This window comes from Ahaetulla prasina, chromosome 1 (genome assembly GCF_028640845.1).
Source record: "Ahaetulla prasina isolate Xishuangbanna chromosome 1, ASM2864084v1, whole genome shotgun sequence".
Taxonomy (NCBI): domain Eukaryota; kingdom Metazoa; phylum Chordata; class Lepidosauria; order Squamata; family Colubridae; genus Ahaetulla; species Ahaetulla prasina.
This window is the reverse complement of record NC_080539.1, coordinates 177,943,303-177,965,803: the sequence shown is the minus strand read 5'-3', so window position 1 is coordinate 177,965,803 and position 22,501 is coordinate 177,943,303. Positions and strand designations below refer to the sequence as shown.

At 42.1% G+C, this 22,501-nt stretch overlaps 1 protein-coding gene across 3 annotated transcripts in view; it reads left to right on the top strand.

Moving 5' to 3' along the window:
- COMMD1 (copper metabolism domain containing 1) overlaps window positions 1-22,501 on the top strand; it is a 121,070-nt gene that overhangs the window by 48,004 nt on the left and 50,565 nt on the right. For 2 of the 3 annotated variants that reach the window (XR_009155042.1, XM_058182733.1), the window contains exon 2: window positions 14,013-14,294. Coding sequence is in view for 2 of the 3 variants with exons in the window: in XM_058182733.1 (XP_058038716.1) it covers window positions 14,013-14,294 (282 nt within the window). In the remaining variant the exon portion in view is untranslated. Of the gene's footprint in view, window positions 1-14,012; window positions 14,295-21,182; window positions 21,267-22,501 lie in introns of those variants that run through there. The other variant, XM_058182743.1, reaches the window with a different exon arrangement.

Below are 22,501 nucleotides of genomic sequence, written 5' to 3'. Positions count from 1 at the left end.
AATGACTGAGAATCTCCATAGGGATTTATTTATCTGTGGAATGTTTGCTTGATGCTTGAGAGCGCGTGGAATGAATAAATGCACCGCCCGCCCACCTCCACGAATATCTTATTCACCTTTCCCCAATCCACCCTCCCCGGGTTGGGTTATTCTATGAATGTGGCCTGTTTTGATCAGAGGAGAATCCTTTCCTCCAAGGATAGCGGAAAGGAAATAAATGGATGAAGAAGGGAAGGGAAGGACAGAAAGGAGAAAGGAAAAGAAAGGAAAGGAAGGAGAAAGGAAAAGAAAGAAAGGAGAAAGGAAAGGTGAGAGAAAAGAAAGGAAAAAAGAGAAAGGGAAGGGAAAGGGAAAAGAAGGGAAGGGAAGAGAAGTTAAGTTGTGGCGCTCGCAAGCGCATCTCTGCAGGCTCATGCAGCACCGAGCCTGGATCTCCCACCTTTCCTTCCCCCGCTGGAAGTGCGAAGTTGCCCCCTGCCAGCTTCCCAAGTCCTCCCCCCCTCCTTCCCGTATGATCCATCCACTCCTCCCGCCAAGCGCTCGTCTCCTCTCCGAGCTTTGATTTGCATCGCAGAGCCCCCCCTCCTCCTCCGGAGACCTGTTTGGCTTTATTTTTAAACATCTCCCCACAAGCGAGGCAGGAACCTTACAGTGGGGAAGAGAATGCCTCTTGCGATTTTGCTCTCCCACCCACCCCCCACTCCCCCATAGGGGAAGGGGGGAGTGTTAAGAAATCGGCAAGGGGGGAGAGTGGGGGTGGACAATGGAGCCAGCCAGGATATTCTGCGCGCGGAAAACAGCTTTGAAATTCCCTTCCAGGCTGTGACATTTAGTGGACAAGTTGCTAGGAACAGGGGACAAGCCAAACCGGGGGGGGGTTCGTAGGAAAGCGGCCCCCTCCTCTCCCACTCCCCCCACTCCCCTCCATCTGGGTGGAGGTGGGCAGAACAGCAGGAAATAAACAAACCCACCCGAGCCAAACCCTCCCTCACTTGGCGAGGCTACTCGGAAGTAAATTGCACGGGGAATTCAAAAAACAGGCTTTTCTCCCAATGAGAAAAGCTTTTGACTGCAAGCACCCCCCACAAGCCTTTGCCTTCGTTCCTCCCCAAATCGAGGAGCCAAGAGGTGCCCCTCGACTTTCCCCACCCTGTTAATCCCTTGTTTGAGACACGTCATTTGCAATCCCGCCAGGTCCGTTGTTAATAAGGCCCCCCTCATTTCAGATCTGATACAGGAGGGAGGTGCGGACCTGATGGGCGTTACAGAGACCTGGCTGGGCACAGAAGGGGGCGTGCCCCTCATCGAGATGTGCCCACCGGGCTTCCATGCATTTCATCAGCCGAAGGTTCAAGGCAGGGGTGGGGAGGTTGCGGTTATTATAAATGAGAGTTTGGATCCGAGGGAGGTCTCTGTCCCGCAGACAGCTGGCTGTGAGTCTCTCTTTGTGCGGTGGGGCCATGGGGTACAGATGGGTTTACTGATCACGTACCTGGCTCCCTGCCACGTGACAGCAGCCCTGCCCGAGCTGCTCAACGTGATAGCCAAGGCGGCAGTTGATACCCCCAGGCTTATGGTCATGGGGGATTTCAACCTGCCGTCGGTAGGTGAGTCATCGTCGTCAGCTCGGGAGTTCATGGCCTCCATGGCAGCCTTGGACCTGATCCAGTTAGTGGGGGACACACACTGGACTTGATTTTTGTCTCAGGACAGTGGCTGAATGATCTAGATGTGGGGGATTTAGTCATTACTCCCCTGCCGTGGACAGATCATTCTCTCCTTCGCCTGGACTTTCGGACCGCAGACCCTCACCGCAGGGAGACGGAGCCAGTTCGTTGGTTCTGTCCCAGGCGCCTGATGGACCCGAGTAGGTTCCTGACGGAGCTTGGGCCATTTCCTGAGGATCTGGCCCACGACTCGGCCAAAGAACTCGCTGCCGCCTGGGAAAGGGCGGCGGCGGGGGCTTTGGATCGCGTCGTGCCGATGCGGCCTCTGACCCGGCGCTGCTCTTGACCGGCTCCTTGGTTTACTGAGGAGCTGAGAGAGATGAAGCGCCGAAGAAGACACCTAGAGAGCGCCTTGAGGGCCAGCCACTCCGAATCTGACCGAACACTTCAGTCACATATTCAGACTTATCTAGTGGCAATAAGGACAGCGAAGCAAGTATACTTTGCCGCCCTTATAGCATTGGCAGATAACCGCCCAGCCGCCTTGTTTAGAGTGACCCGCTCCCTTCTGTTTCAGGGGGCTCGGGAGGACCCCTTGCAGGGTCAGGCTGAGGAATTTGGAAGTTATCTGCACGATAAAATCGCTCAGATCTGGGATGGGTTGGACACAGATTGGGTAGATCCGGATGGGATGACGCGGGCACGTCTTGAGAACATTGTTTGGGCTGAGTTCGATCCTGTGACTCCCGATGACATGGACAGGATACTGGGGAGGTTGAATGCCACCACATGTTTATTGGACCCGTGTCCCTCCTGATTGGTATTGACCACCCAGGAGGTTACACAAGGCTGGCTCCAGGGAATTACCAGCGCTTCTCTCAGGGAGGGAGTCTTCCCAGCCGCCTTGAAAGAGGCGGTGGTGAGGCCCCTCCTTAAGAAGCCTTCCCTGGACCCAGCTATTTTGGCTAATTATCATCCAGTTTCCAATCTTCGCTTTTTGGCGAAGGTTGTAGAGAGAGTGGTGGCTTGGCAACTCCCCCAGTACCTGGAGGAAACTGTTTATCTAGACCCGTGCCAGTCCGGCTTCAGGCCTGGGTACAGCACAGAGACGGCTTTGGTCACGTTGGTTGATGATCTCTGGAGGGCACGGGACAGAGGTTGTTCCTCTGTTCTTGTCCTGTTAGATCTATCAGCGGCGTTCGATACCATCGACCATGGTATCTTGCTATGGCGGTTGGAGGGCTTGGGGGTGGGAGGCACCGTTTTACGGTGGTTCTCCTCCTACCTCTCCGACCGCTCGCAGACAGTGTTGACAGGGGGGCAGAGATCGACCCCTAGGCAACTCACTTGTGGGGTGCCGCAGGGGTCGATTCTCTCACCCCTCTTGTTCAACATTTATATGAAGCCGCTGGGAGAGATCATCCGTGGTTTCGGGGTGAGCTGTCAGCTGTATGCTGACAATACTCAATTGTACATCTCCACCCCAAACCACCCCAACGAAGCCGTCGATGTGATGACTCGGTGTCTTGAGGCCGTTCGGGTCTGGATGGGGACGAATAGGCTCCGACTCAACCCATCCAAGACGGAGTGGCTGTGGATGCCAGCGTCCCGGCACAGTCAGTTTACCCCATTGCTGACTGTGGGGGGCGAATCATTAGCCCCCAGGGAATCGGTGCGCAATTTAGGCGTTCTCCTAGATGCACGGCTGTCTTTAGAAGACCATTTGACAGCCGTCACCAGGGGAGCTTTTCATCAGGTTCGCCTGATTCGCCAATTGCGCCCTTTCCTGGACCGGGATGCATTATGCACGGTCACTCATGCCCTCGTCACTTCCCAACTGGATTACTGCAATGCTCTCTACATGGGGCTCCCCTTGAGGAGCACCCGGAGGCTCCAACTGGTGCAGAATGCGGCCGCGCGGGGGATTGAGGGAGCTCCTCGTAGCTCCCATGTAACACCTCTCCTGCGCAGGCTGCATTGGTTGCCGGTGGTCTTCCGGGTGCGCTTCAAGGTGTTGGTTATCACCTTTAAAGCGCTCCATGGCATTGGACCGGGATATTTACGGGACCGCCTGCTGCCGACAGCTACCTCCCATTGTCCGGTACGTCCAGTGCGCACCCACAGGGAGGGTCTTCTTAGGGTGCCGTCGGCTAGTCAATGTCGGCTGGCAGCACCCAGGGGAAGAGCGTTCTCTGTGGGGGCCCCGGCTTTATGGAATGAGCTGCCGGTGGGACTCCGTCTCCTCCCTGATCTCCGGACCTTTAAACATGAGCTCAAGACTTTCTTTTTTCACCAAGCAGGGCTGGCCTGATTGATTTTAGTATGGGGGGTATTAGTGGGTTTTAATAGGGTTTTACTAAGGTTTTAGTTTTGATAAAAATTTTAGCTAATATTTTAAGTATATAGCGATTGAATCAGTTTTTTAAACTTGATATAGTATTTTAATTTGTTAGGATTCTTGTCGTTTTATTGGCTGTACACCGCCCTGAGACTTCAGAGAAGGGTGGTATAAAAATATGAATGAATGAATGAATTAATTAATTAATTAATTAATTAATTAATTAATTAATTAATTAAAAAATCGGGCTTTTTTAGAATGCCGCAGGACGCGGGACAAATTTTTAAAAAGCGGGACTGTCCCACTAAAAGTGGGACGTCTGGTCACTATAGCTTATGGGTGCCAACCAGCACTTTGAATTGTACCCTGAAGCCCCCCGAGAGCCAGCACAGCTCACAGAAGCAGTGATGTCCTATGGGCATATAACAAAGTACCCAAGACTTCCTGTGCACCAGGCTGGGATGATTGCATTGGGAAATTTCCATTTAAAATATTTTGATAAAATAAGTCTTTTCGCTCCTAAGTCCTACATAAATACATTTAATAAATAAATAAATAAAAAGTGTTTTCTTGACTATTACAGAATTGGAAAGTTAGCAATTACCATAGTACATGCAGTTGAATTACAGTTTCTCTGAGTCTTTGACTTCAATTTATTTCTTATTTAATTCTTGGAACACCGCTATTGTTATTGACAAATAAAAATCGATTCTGGAAACAGTAAGAATTTTCCACTTGAAATTGACTGTTGTCTTTTCTTACTTATGCTTGTCATGCTTGCTTGTCATGTTTTAAAAAAACACATGTGTTAACATGTCTTTTTCAGGGAACACAATGAATGTTGTTGTTGTTAGTTGCGAAGTTGTGTCCGACCCATCGCGACCCCATGGACAACAATGAATGTACATAAATATTTTCTGTGGTTTTCAGATACTAGGCCCACTTTCCTTTTGGATGTAATAAAATTACAGTATTAGGCTATGGAAAGCCATCTTATTAATCAAGATTTTTTTTCATAATGGAAATGGTATTTGGAATTTTCACAGTCTACGAACTTATTTATCAGAAGGCTGTTGTTGGAGCAAAATAAAATATCATATAATGAAATTATTCTTATAGCAGTAAACAGTGCTTTTCTCAGTTTTAAGATCTTATGATTCTTCTAAAATATAAAATAATAAGGGTTCAGGGTTATCAACTTGCCAGTTTACTGTCATGTGTTTACTTTCTTTTTTTCCAAGAAGAAAAACTGTCTTGGAACAGAAACCTCATTTATTTTCCTAATGATATCCTTATAGAAAACGGGGGGTGGGGGATTACTTGCTTCCTTTTTAACATAGTTTTACACAAAATAATAAGAAGGTAGGTAGATTATTAGGACTATCAGATTTGCGCTAGAAAAATTTGGATGACCATTAAATGTCAGAAAAGGGAGATACAGAATTCCAACCTTGCTGCTGTATACAGATTGGCTGGATTTCTGCAAATCAGTTCTGGTATTCTTAACTGCCAGCCTTAATCATAATTCTAGCCTTATATCCAAGCCAAGGCAAATATTTTATTTCTCTATTCCCAGGTTCTTGCAGAATGTTCCAGGATTAGAAGAAAAATAGCCCTATGGCAGTGGTGGGTTGGTACCTGTTCTCCCCGGTTCGCAAGAACTGTTAGTAAACATTTTGAGTAGTTCGGCGAACCGGTAAATGCCACCTCTGTGTGGGCCCACCCCCAATCTAATGCTGCCTCCCGAGTCCCAGCTGATTGGCTAGAAGGAAAAAACTCAGGGCTCACTTGGCAAAGAAGAGGGAAAAAAACCCAAGACACCATTGCTTTAAATTGAGAAGCCAAGAAGCCTCCCAACTGATTGGCTAGAATGAAAAAATCAGGACTTGCTTCTCAGCCAGGAGATCACTTGGCAAAGAAGTGGGGGGCGGGAAAAAGACGCTGTCACTTTAAATTGACACAGCTGCTGAAAGGAAAAGGCTACTTGCAGAAGCAGCTCCTTTCTGGGTCAGCTGAACAACAAATTGGATAAGAGGAGGAATTCTTATATGGTTCTATGTTTTTGAAGTTTTGGGATTTGTGTAACATGGGCTTTGTGTTTCTAAAAAGGGTTGGCCGATTTCCATTGTGCAATATCCTGTCTTGAATGAGTTTTCTGCCTGCTTGTAAATGGAGCCGAACTTCTGGCTTCCACTTTATATTATCTCTAAGCACCGGTAGCTGTTTTCTACTTACAAAGTTTCCTTTATGCAGCTGGCAGGAATGTGGAATTCCAGGCAGGTTCCTTGTTAACAGCTTAATTATTTCTTAATTATCTAGTAATATTTTATTTGGGAAATGAAGAGGGGGGAGTTTGATTCCTTCCCAGAACAGATTAGTGGAGTGGGGAGAGAATGGGGATTTTGAAGTAACCTTTCCCTGGAGTGGGGAGGGAATGGGGATTTTAGGCTTGCTGTCAAACATCAGCCATAATACAATGACTGTTTTGAACAATATGCAGGTTGTATTACACAAATGGCTATTTTATATGTGAAATTATGACTGAAACCTATATTGGTTCTCACTGTCAGGAAGTTTCTCCTTAGTTTCTCCTTAGGTTGCTTCTCTCTTTGTTCAGTTTCCATCCATTGCTTCTTGTTTTGCCTTCTGGTGCTTTGGAAAATACATTCTCCCTCCCCTTCTCTCTGGCGGCCCTTTAAAAGCCTGTTGCCTATCACACTCTTGGGCAAAGCATGTGAGCCATTTCCTCCTTTCAGTGGTCCATGAAAGTGCATCTAAAGTATGTAGATAATAAAGTTGAAAAAAGGTGAACAACATTTTTGCAGAACTATAGATACATTGAGGCTGGGTGTGACAAGGAATGGCTGGGAGGGGAGGTGCCAGGTGAGGCACCCCTTGACGTGAGTGACATTGAGTTGGCCATGCCCACCCAGTCACATGACCATCAAGCTACGCCCACTGTCACATGACCATCAAGCCATGCCTACAGAACCAGTAGTAAAAAAGTTTAGAACCCACCCCTGGCCTATGGCTACAATTGTGGCCAGAAAGTTAAGTGAAAGGCTCCTATATTTCAGGAATGATATATCGAAATACTAAATTCTCTTCTTTAAGGAAGATAAGCAGAATTGCAATAGTTAACTTGAGGTTAACTCAAATTTAGACAAAATAAATGTTCATTTCTATCTCATCCTACTTCTGGAGATTTCAGATACATGTGGCAGTCCTGGATAATAGATCAGATAGGATTTAATTAGCCTCCGTAAGCTTGAATAGAATAGAATTTTATTGGCCAAGTGTGATTGGACACACAAGGAATTTGTCTTGGTGCATATGCTCTCAGTGTACATAAAAGAAAAGATACGTTCATCAAGGTACAACATTTACAACACAATTGATGATCAATATATCAATATAAATCATAAGGATTGCCAGCAACAAGTTATAGTCATACAGTCATAAGTGGAAAGAGATTGGTGATGGGAACTATGAAACGATTAATAGTAGTGCAGATTCAGTAAATAGTCTGACAGTGTTGAGGGAATTATTTGTTTAGCAGAGTGATGGCCTTCGGGAAAAAACTGTTCTTGTGTCTAGTTGTTCTGGTGTGCAGTGCTCTATAGCGTCGTTTTGAGGGTAGGAGTTGAAACAGTTTATGTCCAGGATGCGAGGGATCTGCAAATATTTTCACGGCCCTCTTCTTGATTCGTGCAGTATACAGGTCCTCAATGGAAGGCAAGTTGGTAGCAATTATTTTTCTGCAGTTCTAATTATCCTCTGAAGTCTGTGTTTTTCTTGTTGGGTTGCAGAACCGAACCAGACAGTTATAGAGGTGCAAATGACAGACTCAATAATTCCTCTGTAGAATTGGATCAGCAGCTCCTTGGGCAGTTTGAGCTTACTGAGTTGGCGCAGAAAGAACATTCTTTGTTGTCCTTTTTAATGATGTTTTGATGTTAGCTGTCCATTTGAGATCTTGCGATATGATAGAACCCAGAAATTTGAAGGTTTCTACTGTTGATACTGTGTTGTCAAGTATTGTGAGAGGTGGAAGTATGGAAGGGTTTTCCTAAAGTCTACCACCATTTCTACGGTTTTGAGTGTGTTCAGTTCCAGATTGTTTTGGTTGCACCACAAGGCTAGTCGTTCGACCTCTCGTCTATATCGGATTCGTCATTGTCTCGAATGAGACCAATCACTGTTGTGTCATCTGCGAACTTCAGTAGCTTAACAAATGGATCATTGGAGATGCAGTCATTGGTATACAGAGAGAAGAGAAGTGGGAGAGCACACAGCCTTGGGGGCCCTGTGCTAATTGTACAGGTATTTGATGTGATCTTGCTTAGCTTCACCTGCTGCTTCCTGTTTGTTAGGAAGCTTGTGATCCACTTACAAGTCTGTTCCGGTACCTGTAGCTGGTTTAGCTTAGTTAGAAGAATGTCTGGAATGATGGTATTGAATGCTGAACTAAAGTCTACAAGAAGGACCCTTGCATAGGTCTTTGGAGACTCAAGATGTTGTAGGATGTAGTGCAGAGCCATATTAACAGCATCATCTGTTGATCTATTTGCTCGGTATGCAAATTGCAAGGGGTCTAAGAGCGGATTCGTGATGGTTTTCAGGTAGGAAAGCACTAGCCTTTCAAAGGTTTTCATGACTACAGATGTTAGAGCAACTGGTCTGTAGTCATTCAGTTCCTTGATGGTGGGCTTCTTCGGCACTGGGATGATGGTAGAGCGTTTGAAGCAAGAAGGAACATAGCACATCTCTAGTGATTTATTGAAAATATGGGTGAAGATGGGGCCAATTGGTCAGCACAGACTTTTAAGCAAGAAGGAGTTATCTTGTCTGGGCCTGGAGTTTTTCCTGGCTTTTGTCTGTGAAATAGGTCCTGCACTTCCTTTTCTGTGATCACTAGGGTTGTGAACCCAATGAAATGGGGTCAGTTGTAGGAGGCTTGGCTGTTGTTGGTGTGTCTGAGATGGGGTTGTGGAGATAGGTGGCTGTAGTTTCCTTTCAAACCTGCAGTAAAACTCATTCAGGTCATCTGCCAGTTGTTGATTACCTTCAGCCTGGGAAGGAGGTTTGCCATAGCCGGTGATATTTTTAAGAGTTTTCCATATGTTTGCTGGTTCATTTGCTGAAAATTGATTCTTTAGCTTTTCAGAGTAGCTTCTTCTTGCTGCTCTTATCTCCCTTGTTAGTGCATTTCTGGCCTGATTGTACAGCATTTTATCACCTTTTCTGTAGGCTTCCTCTTTGGAATGTCGTAGCTGCTTAAGTTTAGGTGTAAACCAAGGTTTGTTATTACTGTGTATTCGCAAGTTCCTTGTAGGTACACATAGGTCTTCACAGAAGCTGACATATGATGTTACAGTATCTGTGAGTTCATCCAGGTCTGCAGAGGTATCTTTAAAACTATTCCAATCAGTGCAGTCAAAACATGCCTGTAGCTTTAATTCTGATTCCTCCGTCCAGGTTTTCACTGATTTAATTATTGGTTTTATGGCTTTAAGTCTTTGCCTGTAAGCAGGTACAAGGTGAATCATGCAATGATCAGAGTGTCCTACAGCTGCACGTGGTAAAGACCGATAGGCATCTTTTAGTGTTGTGTAGCAGTGGTCTAGAGTATTCTTGCCTCTGGTGGGACAATTGACATGCTGAAAGTATTTTGGTAGTTCTTTCCTTAAGTTTGCCTTGTTTAGATCTCCCAAAACAATGGCCAGTGAATCAGGGTGTTTGGCTTCAGCCTCCATGATTTGGTCAGCTAGAGTTCATAATGCCTCGTTTACACAGGCTTGTGGTGGGACATAAACAGCAATTAGAAGAAATGAGGAAAATTCACGAGGCGAATAGTAAGGTTTGCAGTTGATAATTAGAGTCTCTAAATTGTTGTCACAGAATTTGTAAATTATGTTAAAATCTTGACACCAGGTTGAATTAATATATAGGCATAAGCCTCCTCCTTTCTTTTTACCAGATGTTTCTGGAATCCTGTCTGATCGTTCAATTTGAAATCCTGGAATGTTCAGGCTGCTATTTTCAATTGATTCATTTAACCAGGTTTCAGAGAAGCATAGGACTGCTGAATTGCGAAAATCAGAATAGTATTTGTTTAAGAGGAGTATTTCATCCATCTTATTTGCAAGTGAGCGTATATTTGTTAGGAAAATTGAAGGCAGAGGAGTTTTAGTGCGAGTTCTTAGCTTGATTAAGATCCCAGATCGCTTACCTCTTTTCCTTCGTTTCCGTCGTTTGGTTTTTTTAGTAATCCATGGCTCCGTGGGAATTGCCTCCTCCTGTATTAGAATCTCCTCCGTGTTTGTAAAGACGGGGTGGGGGTGAGATTAAAGAAAGCTGCTCCTTAAAGAAATGTTCCTTAATTTTTAGCAGATGGTCTCGTGAGTAGGAAATCCGTAGTGAGTCACAGAGAACAATTAGAAATAAAGAAACAATTAGAGAGCATTTCACCGAGGCAGCCTTCGTCGGCGCCATCTTAGGTAAAGCTTCATAGCTGATTAGGGATTTTGGTATTGGTTTTCAAATCCAAAACCACTAGCATAGTAAACTGCCACATAAAATTGGGTATTGAACAAAAGGAAGAATATGCTGAAGTAATATTCTCCTTTGCTATTAAGTATCTGTGTTCTACATGGGCTTTTCTGAAATTGCTGTCCAGTGGACTGGCATTTTTATTAAATAGCTAGCCCACAGTGGCTAGGTAAAGTTAGAAGTTTCTGTGATAAATTATTGTTTGTTTATATAAAATATCTGTATCATGTTATTGTTGCTGACCTGCTTTGGGAATATCCGTTTGGAGCTTTTTACAAGTATCTCTGATTAATCAATAACATAGACCAGTGATGGATAACCTATTTGGTGCTGAGTGCCCAAAGTGTGTGCACGTGCAACTCCAAAGTGCAATGCGAGTGCCCCAGCACCTGTTCATGCACATGTATTGTCCCATCCATGCGCCCCTCCCCCATGCGCCCCTCCTCCCCTTGCCCATTTTTGCCTTCCAGGTTGGTGCAGGAGGACTTCCAGGCCCAAAATTGGGTGAAGGGAGCACAACCCCCCCCCCATGCCCATTTTGGCTTGGGTGGGTGCAGGAGGCCTCCCAGGCCCAAAACGGGGCGCGCATGTGCAGTGGAGCTGGGCTGGGGCGATGGCTGGCATGCCCGCAAAGAGGGCTCTCCACGCGACCTGTGGCACGCGTGCCATAGGTTCACCATCACGGCTATAGGCCCTGTAATTTTGGTTTTACTGATTAGATTAATAGATCTTTATAGAAATGTCTTGTTCATATTATTATAAAAAACCAAAAAGTTGTGATTTGATGTTAATGCCTTATTCTACTGCAACAGGGAGAGTCGAAAGTGAATGTTTCTTTTTCTTTTTTTCTTATCCTCCTTCACTTCTCTTCCCCTGCAACCCCAAAGTGCAATGCGAGTGCCCCAGCACATGTGCCCCGCCCCGTTCATGCACATGCATTGTCCCATCCATGCGCCCCTCCCCCATGCGCCCCTCCTCCCCTTGCCCATTTTTGCCTTCCAGGTTGGTGCAGGAGGACTTCCAGGCCCAAAATTGGGTGAAGGGAGCACAACCCCCCCCATGCCCATTTTGGCTTGGGTGGGTGCAGGAGGCCTCCCAGGCCCAAAATGGGGCGCGCATGTGCAGTGGAGCTGGGCTGGGCTGGGGCGATGGCTGGCATGCCTGCAAAGAGGGCTCTCCACGCGACCTGTGGCACGCGTGCCATAGGTTCACCATCACGGCTATAGGCCCTGTAATTTTGGTTTTACTGATTAGATTAATAGATCTTTATAGAAATGTCTTGTTCATATTATTATAAAAAACCAAAAAGTTGTGATTTGATGTTAATGCCTTATTCTACTGCAACAGGGACAGTCGAAAGTGAATGTTTCTGTTTCTTTTTTTCTTATCCTCCTTCACTTCTCTTCCCCCTCTTCCTCCCCACCATTTTCCTATTTACTTTCATATTTTGTATCTCATTATATTTTATAACCCAATAAAAATGTTAATGGTGTTCATAGGCCCTAATTGATTTTTATTTCCTGGTTTCCTCTGGAAAAAAAGTTACATGTTCTGAATTTAAATTTAAATATACCATATATACTCGAGTATAAGCCGAGTTTTTCAGCACATTTTTTGTGCTGAAAAACGTCCCCTCGGCTTATACTCGGGTCTATACGGCTTATACTCAAGTTTTTTTTTAAGCCCTCGGCTTATACTCGGTCTATACGGCTTATACTCGAGTTTTTTTTTTCTTTTTCACATTTTACGGACTGAAGCCCTGCGGTGCAGTGAGAGGGCGGGCGGGGAGCCGCCACCCTTCACAGCTGAGGGAGGGAGGGCTTCCCCAACCGGTAGGTGCCTCATTTCCCACCCTCGGCTTATACTCGAGTCCCCAGTTTACCCCAGTTTTTGGGGTAAAATTGGGGACCTCGGCTTATACTCGGATCGGCTTATATTCGAGTATATACGGTAAGTAGCATATTTGACTGAAGATCACTAATTTAATATTTTGAGTTATTCAGGAACTCTTTGTGCATGACATCTACTTCTTCATTTGGTTTTATCTCTATTTATTTCCTTTTTTTAATTTCTTCCAAGAGCAGGCTAGTTTTGTATTTCTTTTTATTCCTAATGATAAGTAACAAGTTGTTCAGCTTCTTTATAGTCTTTCTAAATAAGTTTATATACTTTCACTCCTTGGCCTAATTAGCAAAGCTGTTTACATGACTATTTAGTGATAATATTTTTTAAAAAAATATTGTGCTGCATCTTTATCTTGTATTAATTTTTCCAGTGTTTGTATTATTTTTAATTCTCTCATTTTGGGCGATAGTTCTTTTTCCTTCTGACTGCTTTGACCTTGCGTATTAATCATACTAGGTTCTTCTTAGACTTAACAAATCTGCATCATATATTCTAGTTGACATTTTATTAATGGCACTTTTACATAAGTATCCATATATAGATACCTTCTCTCATTTTTCATTAGCCACATATGGGGTTTTAGGCTTTTTTTGAGGTGGACAAGTCAAATCAATTGTTGTATGATTTCCCTTATGCTAATCATTCTTGGCAATTTTGCAGTAACCTTTGTGCTAAATGTCATAATTATTCGCAATCAGTTTAATACTACTTCTATCTCCTTCACACTATAATTATTTTACAGGTAATATGGACAGGGAAGTCATAGAGAAAGAGAGAATAGCTTCTAGGACTATATGTATGCATCAATTATATCTGTTACAAATAATTATCATCATTTCGTATTATAAGTTTTTCACCAGATCCCATATAGTACTATATGCTCATTATAGTTTTAATTTATACCCATTTGATTTATCTGAAATGTTTATATTTCATCCTCAAGAAATGTTTTATTCTAAACAAGATATTTCTTAGGTTTTGTCAGTTTAGTACCCAAAGTTATTTTAAAAGCTATTGTCATTTTGCTGAGCCAATCCACTGAAAACATTTATGGATTAGTTGAAGTAAAACACACTCAAGCTTAGCTCCTAGTGACTATCCAAATAACCATGTAGTACAAAATTAATTTACAATTGCTTTCTTTTGGGGTATTTTCAATTTTCTATTATCCTAAAGTGAAAGAGCTATGTATCACCCAGGAAACACCATTTTCTACTGTTCTAGGTAGGAGACAGTTAAAGTGTCAGAACTCAATATTTTTATTATATAATTTTGTCTTGGCCTCATCTCAATATAAATACAGAGCTAGGTATCTTATATTAAGTATTTAATATGCACATCAGTGAAATTTGTATCTTCTTTGTTTCCTCCCCCATCCCCATTGAACCCAGAACAAATGCTTGTTTTTCATTTTGAGAATTGGGTAATTCAATCTAGGCTTGTTTTGATGGAAGTATAAAGATTTGTGGATAATGTATTATTTGAGAATTGTAGTTTCTTTATCAAAGAATGTGGAATTGTAGACTGTAAAAATTATCATTTTCTTTCAGTCGATAGCTTCAGCTGACATGGATTCAAATCAACTAGAAGCTTTTCTGACTGCACAAACAAAGAAACCAGGGGGGATCACAACCGATCATGCTATAGTTATTGCAAAATTTTGGAAGAACCAACGAGCAAAAATTCATGAGAGTCTTATAAATCAAAGCAAGTGGGAAAATAGCTTGAAAAACATAAGCTGGAGAGTAGATTTAAAAACACAGTCAAGACACATTGACCAGATGAACAGTCCTGTGGCAATAGTTGAAATGGAACTTCAGAAAAATGGACAGGTAAGAACATTTTATCTTATTTTAACAATGTGAATGTTAAGTGTTAGTAAGTGTTTGCTTCCTAAAGATGGAGGAAAAGAAAAGAAATTCTGCAGATAACAAGTTACACAATTACAAATTACTATAATTCAGGGTTCTTTAAGTTTAAATATCTCAAGTTTGAATCATTGGCTTCTTTGGAGCGATGTTTTCCAAAATTTGAGTGTATAAACTTCAGGCAGCCAATCAAGGTATAGCTTGTCTCCAAAGCAGAGTAACTTATATTGTCCAGATGGAAGTTCCTGCATGATCTGAAGAAATGTCTTAAAACTGCAACAACAAAGAGAAAAATTATAGCCCTTTGTTTGGTTTATGTTACTGTTGATATGCTAAATCCCATCAAAGTGATCGTTCTGATTCCCACAGAATGCCACATAGCATAATATTATTAAAAGTTGTTCTTTTGCTACAGAATGCCGATCCCCCTCAAAAAAGGAAATTCTTCTTGTTAACTTGCAGAAAATACACATTTAAAGCTTTACTGAACTATCAGCAGAAAGGCATGATCTCATATCATATGAACGTCTATTTTTAGTTTGCATAAAGCATTTGTAAATATGTGCACTAATTGAGCAGTAACTGCAGTTAAGTTAGTAGGGAACATTCAGTGCTCTTTGATTTATAAAATGTTTATTAAGTTTCATTATAAAATAAAAATACAGAAAAAACAAAAATTAGAAAAACAAGAGAAAGAAAAAATGCAGAGAAAGAAAAAAAGTGATGACATCCAACTTTTTTCGGTGTAGTAAAATACAAAACAAAAATTCAATCTCAACCTTTTGGTTACATTTCATAACGTTTCAAGCCATTTCTATAGTAACATTGGCATTGCATTGGCATTCTTCAGTCTCAAAAGACTATGGTATCGTGCTCTGAAAACAGCATCTAGTGTGGCTAAAAAGGCCAATTCAAGAGTGGCAATCCCTTCCACACTGAGGGCAGATACATTCTGCCTCCTGCCCAGCCCCCAGATTTCGCTGGTTCCGGGACTGCCTCTTTGCCTCAGCCTTCTGAACAAATGTCTCTTTGAATTGGAGAAGGCCATGCTGCGTCTTTAGCCTCCCAGCTGAACGATCGGAGGTCAAGGTTTCCCAGTTGTTAATGTCCATTCCCTGGGCCTTTAGGTCCCTCTTGCAAATATCCTTATATCGCAGCTGTGGTCTCCCTCTGAGGCGCTTTCCCTGCACTAATTCTCCATACAGGAGATCTTTTGGAATCTGACCATCAGCCATTCTCACGACATGCCCAAGCCAGCGTAGACGTCGCTGTTTCAGTAGTGTATACATGCTAGAAATTCCAGTACGTTCCAATGACAACACTGGGCACACTGAACCCGAAGAACTATTTTTAAACTCTGTTGGTCTTGGGATAAAATTAAGCAGACGCTAGCCTATTGAGAGACTGCAAAGAGGGTAGCAGTGTGGGAAAACATAGAGCATCGGTTATATTAAAAGGAAAGCTGAACAATAAGAAACACAATAGTGGCTATTTGACAAAACATGTTTAATTGACACATTCTATTCTAGCTTGAATTGAATTTTAATTTTAAATTTTGTAAATTTGATTAATTTTAAATGGGGTTTTTAGTTCTTGGCATATTTTAATTTTTTCAGGCTAATTTTAAAATAAGTTTTTTAAATTGCATTTTAATTTGTACATTGTATGTTTTATCTTGCCTGTACACCGCCCTGAGTCCTTCGGGAGAAGGGCGGTATAAAAATCAAATTAATAATAATAATAATAATAATAATAATAATAATAATAATAATAATAATAATAATAATAATAATAATAATAATAATAATAATAAAAAATAAAAAAAAAGATTGCACTATTTGGAACGTTGTCCTGCCAGGTGATGCCAAAAATATGTCGGAGACAACACATATGAAAGGTGTTCAATTTTCTCTCCTGCCATGCATAAAGGGTCCAAGACTCACTGCAGTACAAGAGTGTGCTCAGGACGCAGGCTCTATAGACCTGGATCTTTGTATGTTCCGTCAGCTTCTTATTAAGCCAAGTCTATAATAACAAAATCATTCTAATTATAATAACAATATCATTCTAATACCAAGGCACAGTTTCTTGTATGTATCCTTGTATCTGCAGGTTGTTGCAAGCATATGTTTCATATCCATATTCTCCGTATTGGTGGGTTGTTCTTGTCTGTTGAGATTGGAGGACTGAGTCTGTTAGAGTTATTAAGTCCCGCCCTTGTAGCTAGGAGCTCCCAGCTTTTGATTCAGTCCTTCAGTCCTGCAGTTGGGAGCAACTCTCTTCAATTACCTGGCTGAGTCAATCTTTGGAATCATTTCTGCTTTATTCCTTGGGACTGTATGTGTGAGTGAATAGCTGCACTACTGGCTGGTAGTTGCAGCTGTAAACTTAGCTTTGTTAATTTTTTGTTTTGCCCTTGCATAGGGCATCCCAGCTCTATGTTTTTTTGTGGTATCATCTACTTAATTGCTCCATTGATTGCAGGCATTCCAGAGTTGTGGAGCAGCCTCGCGATTCCTTGGGGGCTGGGACTGGTGGTCTGGGTGCTTGGAGCACCTTTATTTTAAGCGCATGGAAGAGCTCTGTGCTCTATTGAGGGCTGGTCAAGTGGCCATTTTGTTTCTTGGAAGAGCCACTCAACCATTTGCTCATAGGAGCTTCATGCTCCAAATTAACCTGCCTGCGTTAGAGGTTATAGCCGTGCATTTCACTGTGTTTGCGGGGGTATTTCAGGCCGATTTTGGCACATTCAGACAGGAGCTACGTGCTCCATTTGCTGCAACCCGCCATTTTTTTCTGGCCATTGGGAGGAGTCTTGCACTCCAAGTTTTGCCGTTCACCATTTTGTTGGTGACAAAGTCTTCCAGAGCCTTGGGAGTCTCGACTTTGCGGGCCTGGATTGATTATCGACCCAATTAGAGCCTTTTGGGATAACATTCAACTCATAGTGGATCAGTAGGGTCTTGAATCTGGCAGCCAATTTCAGCCTTCCGACCTGAGCAGGCAGTGACATTGTCAGTAGGAGCTTTGCGCTCCATTGTTTTTCTGGGTTTTTTCCTTTCATGACCGGCTGAGGAGAACAGGTCAGTTTATCTCCTTGGATTTTTTTTTTTTTTTTGGTTGGTTGTTCACAACCTCCAGGCGCTCAGCACCACCACAATCTTAGCTCTTCCTCCCAGCTCAGTGAATGAGCTGAGCCAGTAGTTTCATGTACATCAGGTGTGTGAAACTGGTGGGCTGAATTCATCACATGCAGGCACACCCACCCCAGCTCCGTGAATGGGGAAAACGTTGTGAAACATCACGTGACAGCAACATGACGCAGCAAGTTTGAAACCTGTGATGTAGTTTAAAGAAGAGGAGAGACCCAAACACTGAGGCACCCCACATTGCAAAGCTAGTGTTTGATGTCTCTGTTCCACCAACGCTGACTGAAGCCAACTGCAGAGAAAGGAGAATCGCTGCAAAACAGTACCTCCTGCTCCTAGTCCCCAAAATTGGCTCAGAAGCAACAGAGTTGCTCTCAGAGAAGAGCAACAAAGATGATTAGGGGACTGGAGGCTAAAACATATGAAGAACGGTTGCAGGAACTGGGTATGTCTAGTTTAATAAAAAGAAGGACTAGGGGAGACATGATAGCTGTGTTCCAATATCTCAGGGGTTGCCACAAAGAAGAGGGAGTCGGGCTGTTCTCCAAAGCACCTGAGGGTAGAACAAGAAGCAATGGGTGGAAACTGATCAAAGAAAGAAGCAACTTAGAACTAAGGAGAAATTTCCTGACAGTTAGGACAATTAATAAGTGGAACGACTTGCCTGCAGAAGTTGTGAATGCTCCAAAACTGGAAATTTTTAAGAAAATGTTGGATAACCATCTGACTGAGATGGTGTAGGGTTTCCTGCCTGGGCAGGGGGTTGGACTAGAAGGCCTCCAAGGTCCCTTCCAACTTTGTTGTTATGTTAAGCTTTCTAAGGCTGATGTTACTGAAAGCTGCTGAGAGATCCAGGATAATTGCACCACCCCATCTGAGCTATCTAAAGGTCATTTTTGAAATAATAAATTGCTATCAGATTTGTTGATCTAAGGGCAGCCCCATTGTTATGTAGCACTAAAATACATCAATGCCTAAGAGGAAAACTTCACACCAAGTGGACCTTGCTGGCACAATCCAAGTTAATAATACTTCTTCTTAGCACTACCCCCTGGGCAGGCTCTTCTTCCCTATCATACTATTTCCAATCTCTTTAACATCCAACCCTGCTCTCACACGGGTGATGGAGGGAACTTTACACAAGTGAGCTTTGCTGGCAAACCCCTTCCTCTATTCTCATCTCTCACATAAGCACTATAGAAAGGCCCAGCCATTCTCAGTCTCCTTCTCAACCACCAACCACGGTTCTTGCCAGTCAAGGTCTGGCAATAGTACGACAGCAGCTAAGATGTTTATCTAGTCCAGCGATTCTGGAGATTTCACAACCATGCAAGCCCCAGACATGTTTGCCTTAATGTCATCATCTTAATATCAGTAAAGGAGAATATTTGTAACTCAGGGTTGAAATGAAGAGTCTTTGGTACTCTCTGAGCTTGGGTGTTTTCTTATAGACATTTAATTAACCAAATATCATTAGTGCTAGCAACCAGGGTCAGCATTAAGGACTCCTCTAATCATAACATCCCAGTGGCTTGAACAGTCAACACTTGTTACTGTTAGTTTATGCTCCAGTTTAGTGCCAAACATCATCTCAACACTGAATGAGACAATGGAGAAAGTGCTTTAAACTCATATGAGGCAGAGCAGAGATGTTTATTTCATCTTTTCCCTGATTCAGAATCATCTCTGCCTATATTATGTGGTTTAGAATCTCAGTGATCCTTTCCATCAGTTACTATAGTTCAATTACAACTTTTGAATAAATCGTGAGATGGGCAGTGGAAAGGGGGTACACTATAGTTTCAACCCATTGTTGTCTATGCTTTCGTTCTGAGTGGATTTATGTAATACAGTGCCCTTGCAAACAACCAGCCTACCAATCCTCTTAGCCAGTGATTCCCAAAGTGTGAGCCGCGGCCCCCCAGGGAGCCGCGCTATCGTCATGGGGGCGCCGCGGAATATCCGCGCCCGCTGGGTCTGGCGCTGATGCACCATTTCTGGGGCGTCTGGTGCGCATGCGCAGTTGCAGGTTGGATTTCCGGGGGAGCCGCGGGCGAAAAAGATTGGGAACCTCTGCTCTTAGCCATTTATGTATTACTGTGCTACTTAACAATAGGGCTGCCCCTTAGATCAACACACCTCATTGCAAATTACTATTATTTCTTCAGCAGAAAAATATTCAAACTAAATCAAATAGTTATGGAAAATAACATGTGATTGCAATAAATGTGTCCCAGCCTGATCTGTTTTCTCAAACACATGTTCACAATGTTCCCAAAGCTCTGTTCTATAAATTTTCTATAGACCAATAAAACCATGAATCCTCTGTAGTATCTGATATTTATAAGAATATTCTCCATTCCATTAAATTTTATTACATCGCTATAAAATTACATTGTTCACCTGGTGTTGTGGTTGGTAGCCTGCAGGTTAAAATTTAGCTCTATGTGTAAATCCAGCTATTCATAGCAAAAAATAAAGCAGATTATGACTCATACAATTGTGTGAATTCAGCTGGAGTGTCATGTCCATTAAGATTTGTGTATTACAAGAGGGGGATATAAATGGGAATTTATATCTTCCTATGTATTAATGACTTATACAACCTAGCATTGGCTATTCAAATTGTAGAGGATTACAAGCAAAAGTATTTCCCATCATCTGCTTCCTAACTCTAACCAACTCTAACTAACAAAATGCAACAGTCATTGTTGCTTTGCAAAAGAATATTTAAATAAACAATGAGAGCCAATTTGACGTAATGGTTTAAGGCATCAGGTTAGAAACTGGAAGACCAGAAGTTCTACTCCTGCCTGAGGCACAAACCAGTTGAATGACATAGGGTTAGTTACTTTCTCTCAGCCCTAGGAAATAGGCAGTGGCAAACCACTTCTGAAAATATCCAAATACACCATGGCCTTTCCCAGGAGCCAAGAGTGCCTTAAAGGCACAAAAACAGTGTCCTGTTTGAAGCAACAAAAATTCAGGATTGTATCCTTTCTACTTTGATTAATCTTAAAGGGGAAAAATTATTTTGTTTCTGATCTCCAAATTCTCATTATTCTTCTAAAAGATTATTGTGTAATAAGATTTTGTGGAGAAAATGAAAAGGATTGGATGGGAAGAGGAAATATTTTGGATTTGAACCCCAAACATTTCTAGAAAAAGCAGAAGCTCTTCTGCTAAACTGCCTCCTTCAACAAAGCAGAATGCAGATTCTCTCCATTCAAATTCACTGCAACAACCAACTTTTTAGCATGATAGATTCTGGAACTTAAAAATGTCAATTTAGGGTCTCTGAAAATCTGAATACAAAGTAACTGTGGGTGCTCCAACACTGGAGGATTTTAAGAAGAGATTGGACAACCATTTGTCTGAAATAGCAATAGTACTTAGATGTATATACTGCTGTACAGTGCTTTACAGCACTCTCTAAGCGGTTTGCAGAGTCAGCATATTGCCCCCAGCAAAAATAGTATAGGGTTTCCTGCTTGCGCAGAGGGTTGACCTAGAACAGAGGTCGGCAACCTTAAACACTCAAAGAGCCATTTGGACCCGTTTCCCACGGCAAAGAAAACACTGGGAGCCGCAAAACCCTTCCCGTGCCTGACTATTTTCTGAGTGGCCACAGAAATAGCATATGTAGTTGAATTAAACTTTCTTTTTTCTTCTGAAACTTTTCTTTTCTTGGATTTTTCAATAGTTGGCCTACCAGGTGTTGAAAAGCTCAATAAATCATGTGCTGGTGGGTATCACACATCTGCAGTTGTGACGCATATTTTGAGTGACAGGGAGCTGCGGCAGACGGATGAAAGAGCCACATGCAGCTCCAGAGCCACGGGTTGCTGACCCCTGGCCTAGAAGATCTCCAAGGTCCCTTCCAACTTTATTATTTGATTAAATGTGTAATATGCCAATCAAATAGATTGGTTCATGTTAGAATTTACCTAATTTATATAAGAGATAAAGATAAGCAGATTTTCTGTTTCCTAATTTCAGTATATTGCAACCATAGCAATTCGTGATGTTGTCAAAATAGCAACATGTGCATTGCAACGTCATAATGCAACTTCTACCATTTGAGGGCAATTTTTTGACACACACAGAAAAAGAACAGTTTATATATCATAATGAATTTTTTACCTTTTGTCCCCCTCCATGCCACCCATGTTTTTAAATATCTTTTTTCCCTATTAAATCTAAAATTACCTCCCTTTCTCTCTGTGCTCACATATAACTGTCATCACATGCTTTGGGCATGGTATAATATGTGGATGTATTTCAAGAAAGAATGGTTTAGATTTGTGCAGTAAATAAAAAATAAATTACATTATAACACCTTTGGGTGAGTACTAAGCTGAGTGCTGTGTTAAGAGTTCCTATGGAATTTCATTTGCCCACCACCCATGCAGTTCATTCAGTAAATTATCTCTATGTTGGTTTTTGACCAAAATAAACTTTGAATTTCAATTTAATACATTAATTTAATTGCATTTCTGTATTGAAAATGCTGCTGGAAAGATTTTATAGAAATCCATGAGACCTAGAAAAAATTGAATAAACCAATTATCCTGAGAAGGACTGTTGTTTGTTGCTTAGGATGGGGATGAAGGAATGAATATGTATATGTTTGTATGTTAATGAGATAGAGAAAAAATGTGCACGTGGATAGATTCTGATTCTCAACCTGGCAATTTAGGGGTCAAAAAATTCCCTATCCTAATCTAAGAAAAATTGAAAGAAGTTAATTATGATGATGTAACTGTTGAGTGGAGCAGAGAATATAAAAGTAATCTGTAATTAGGATAAATCTAAAAATAGAATGAGGTTTTTTTTAAAGATATTGTATAAGTAGGCTTGAGCAGTTCTTTAATAAGTTAAAGGCTCTACAAAAAAGATTTCATTAATAAAATAGTTAATGCCTCAATTCAAATAGAAAGTTATAATATAACTTATATTTATAATAATGATATTAATAACTATTATAGTTATTAATAATAACCATACTATTAGTAATAATCC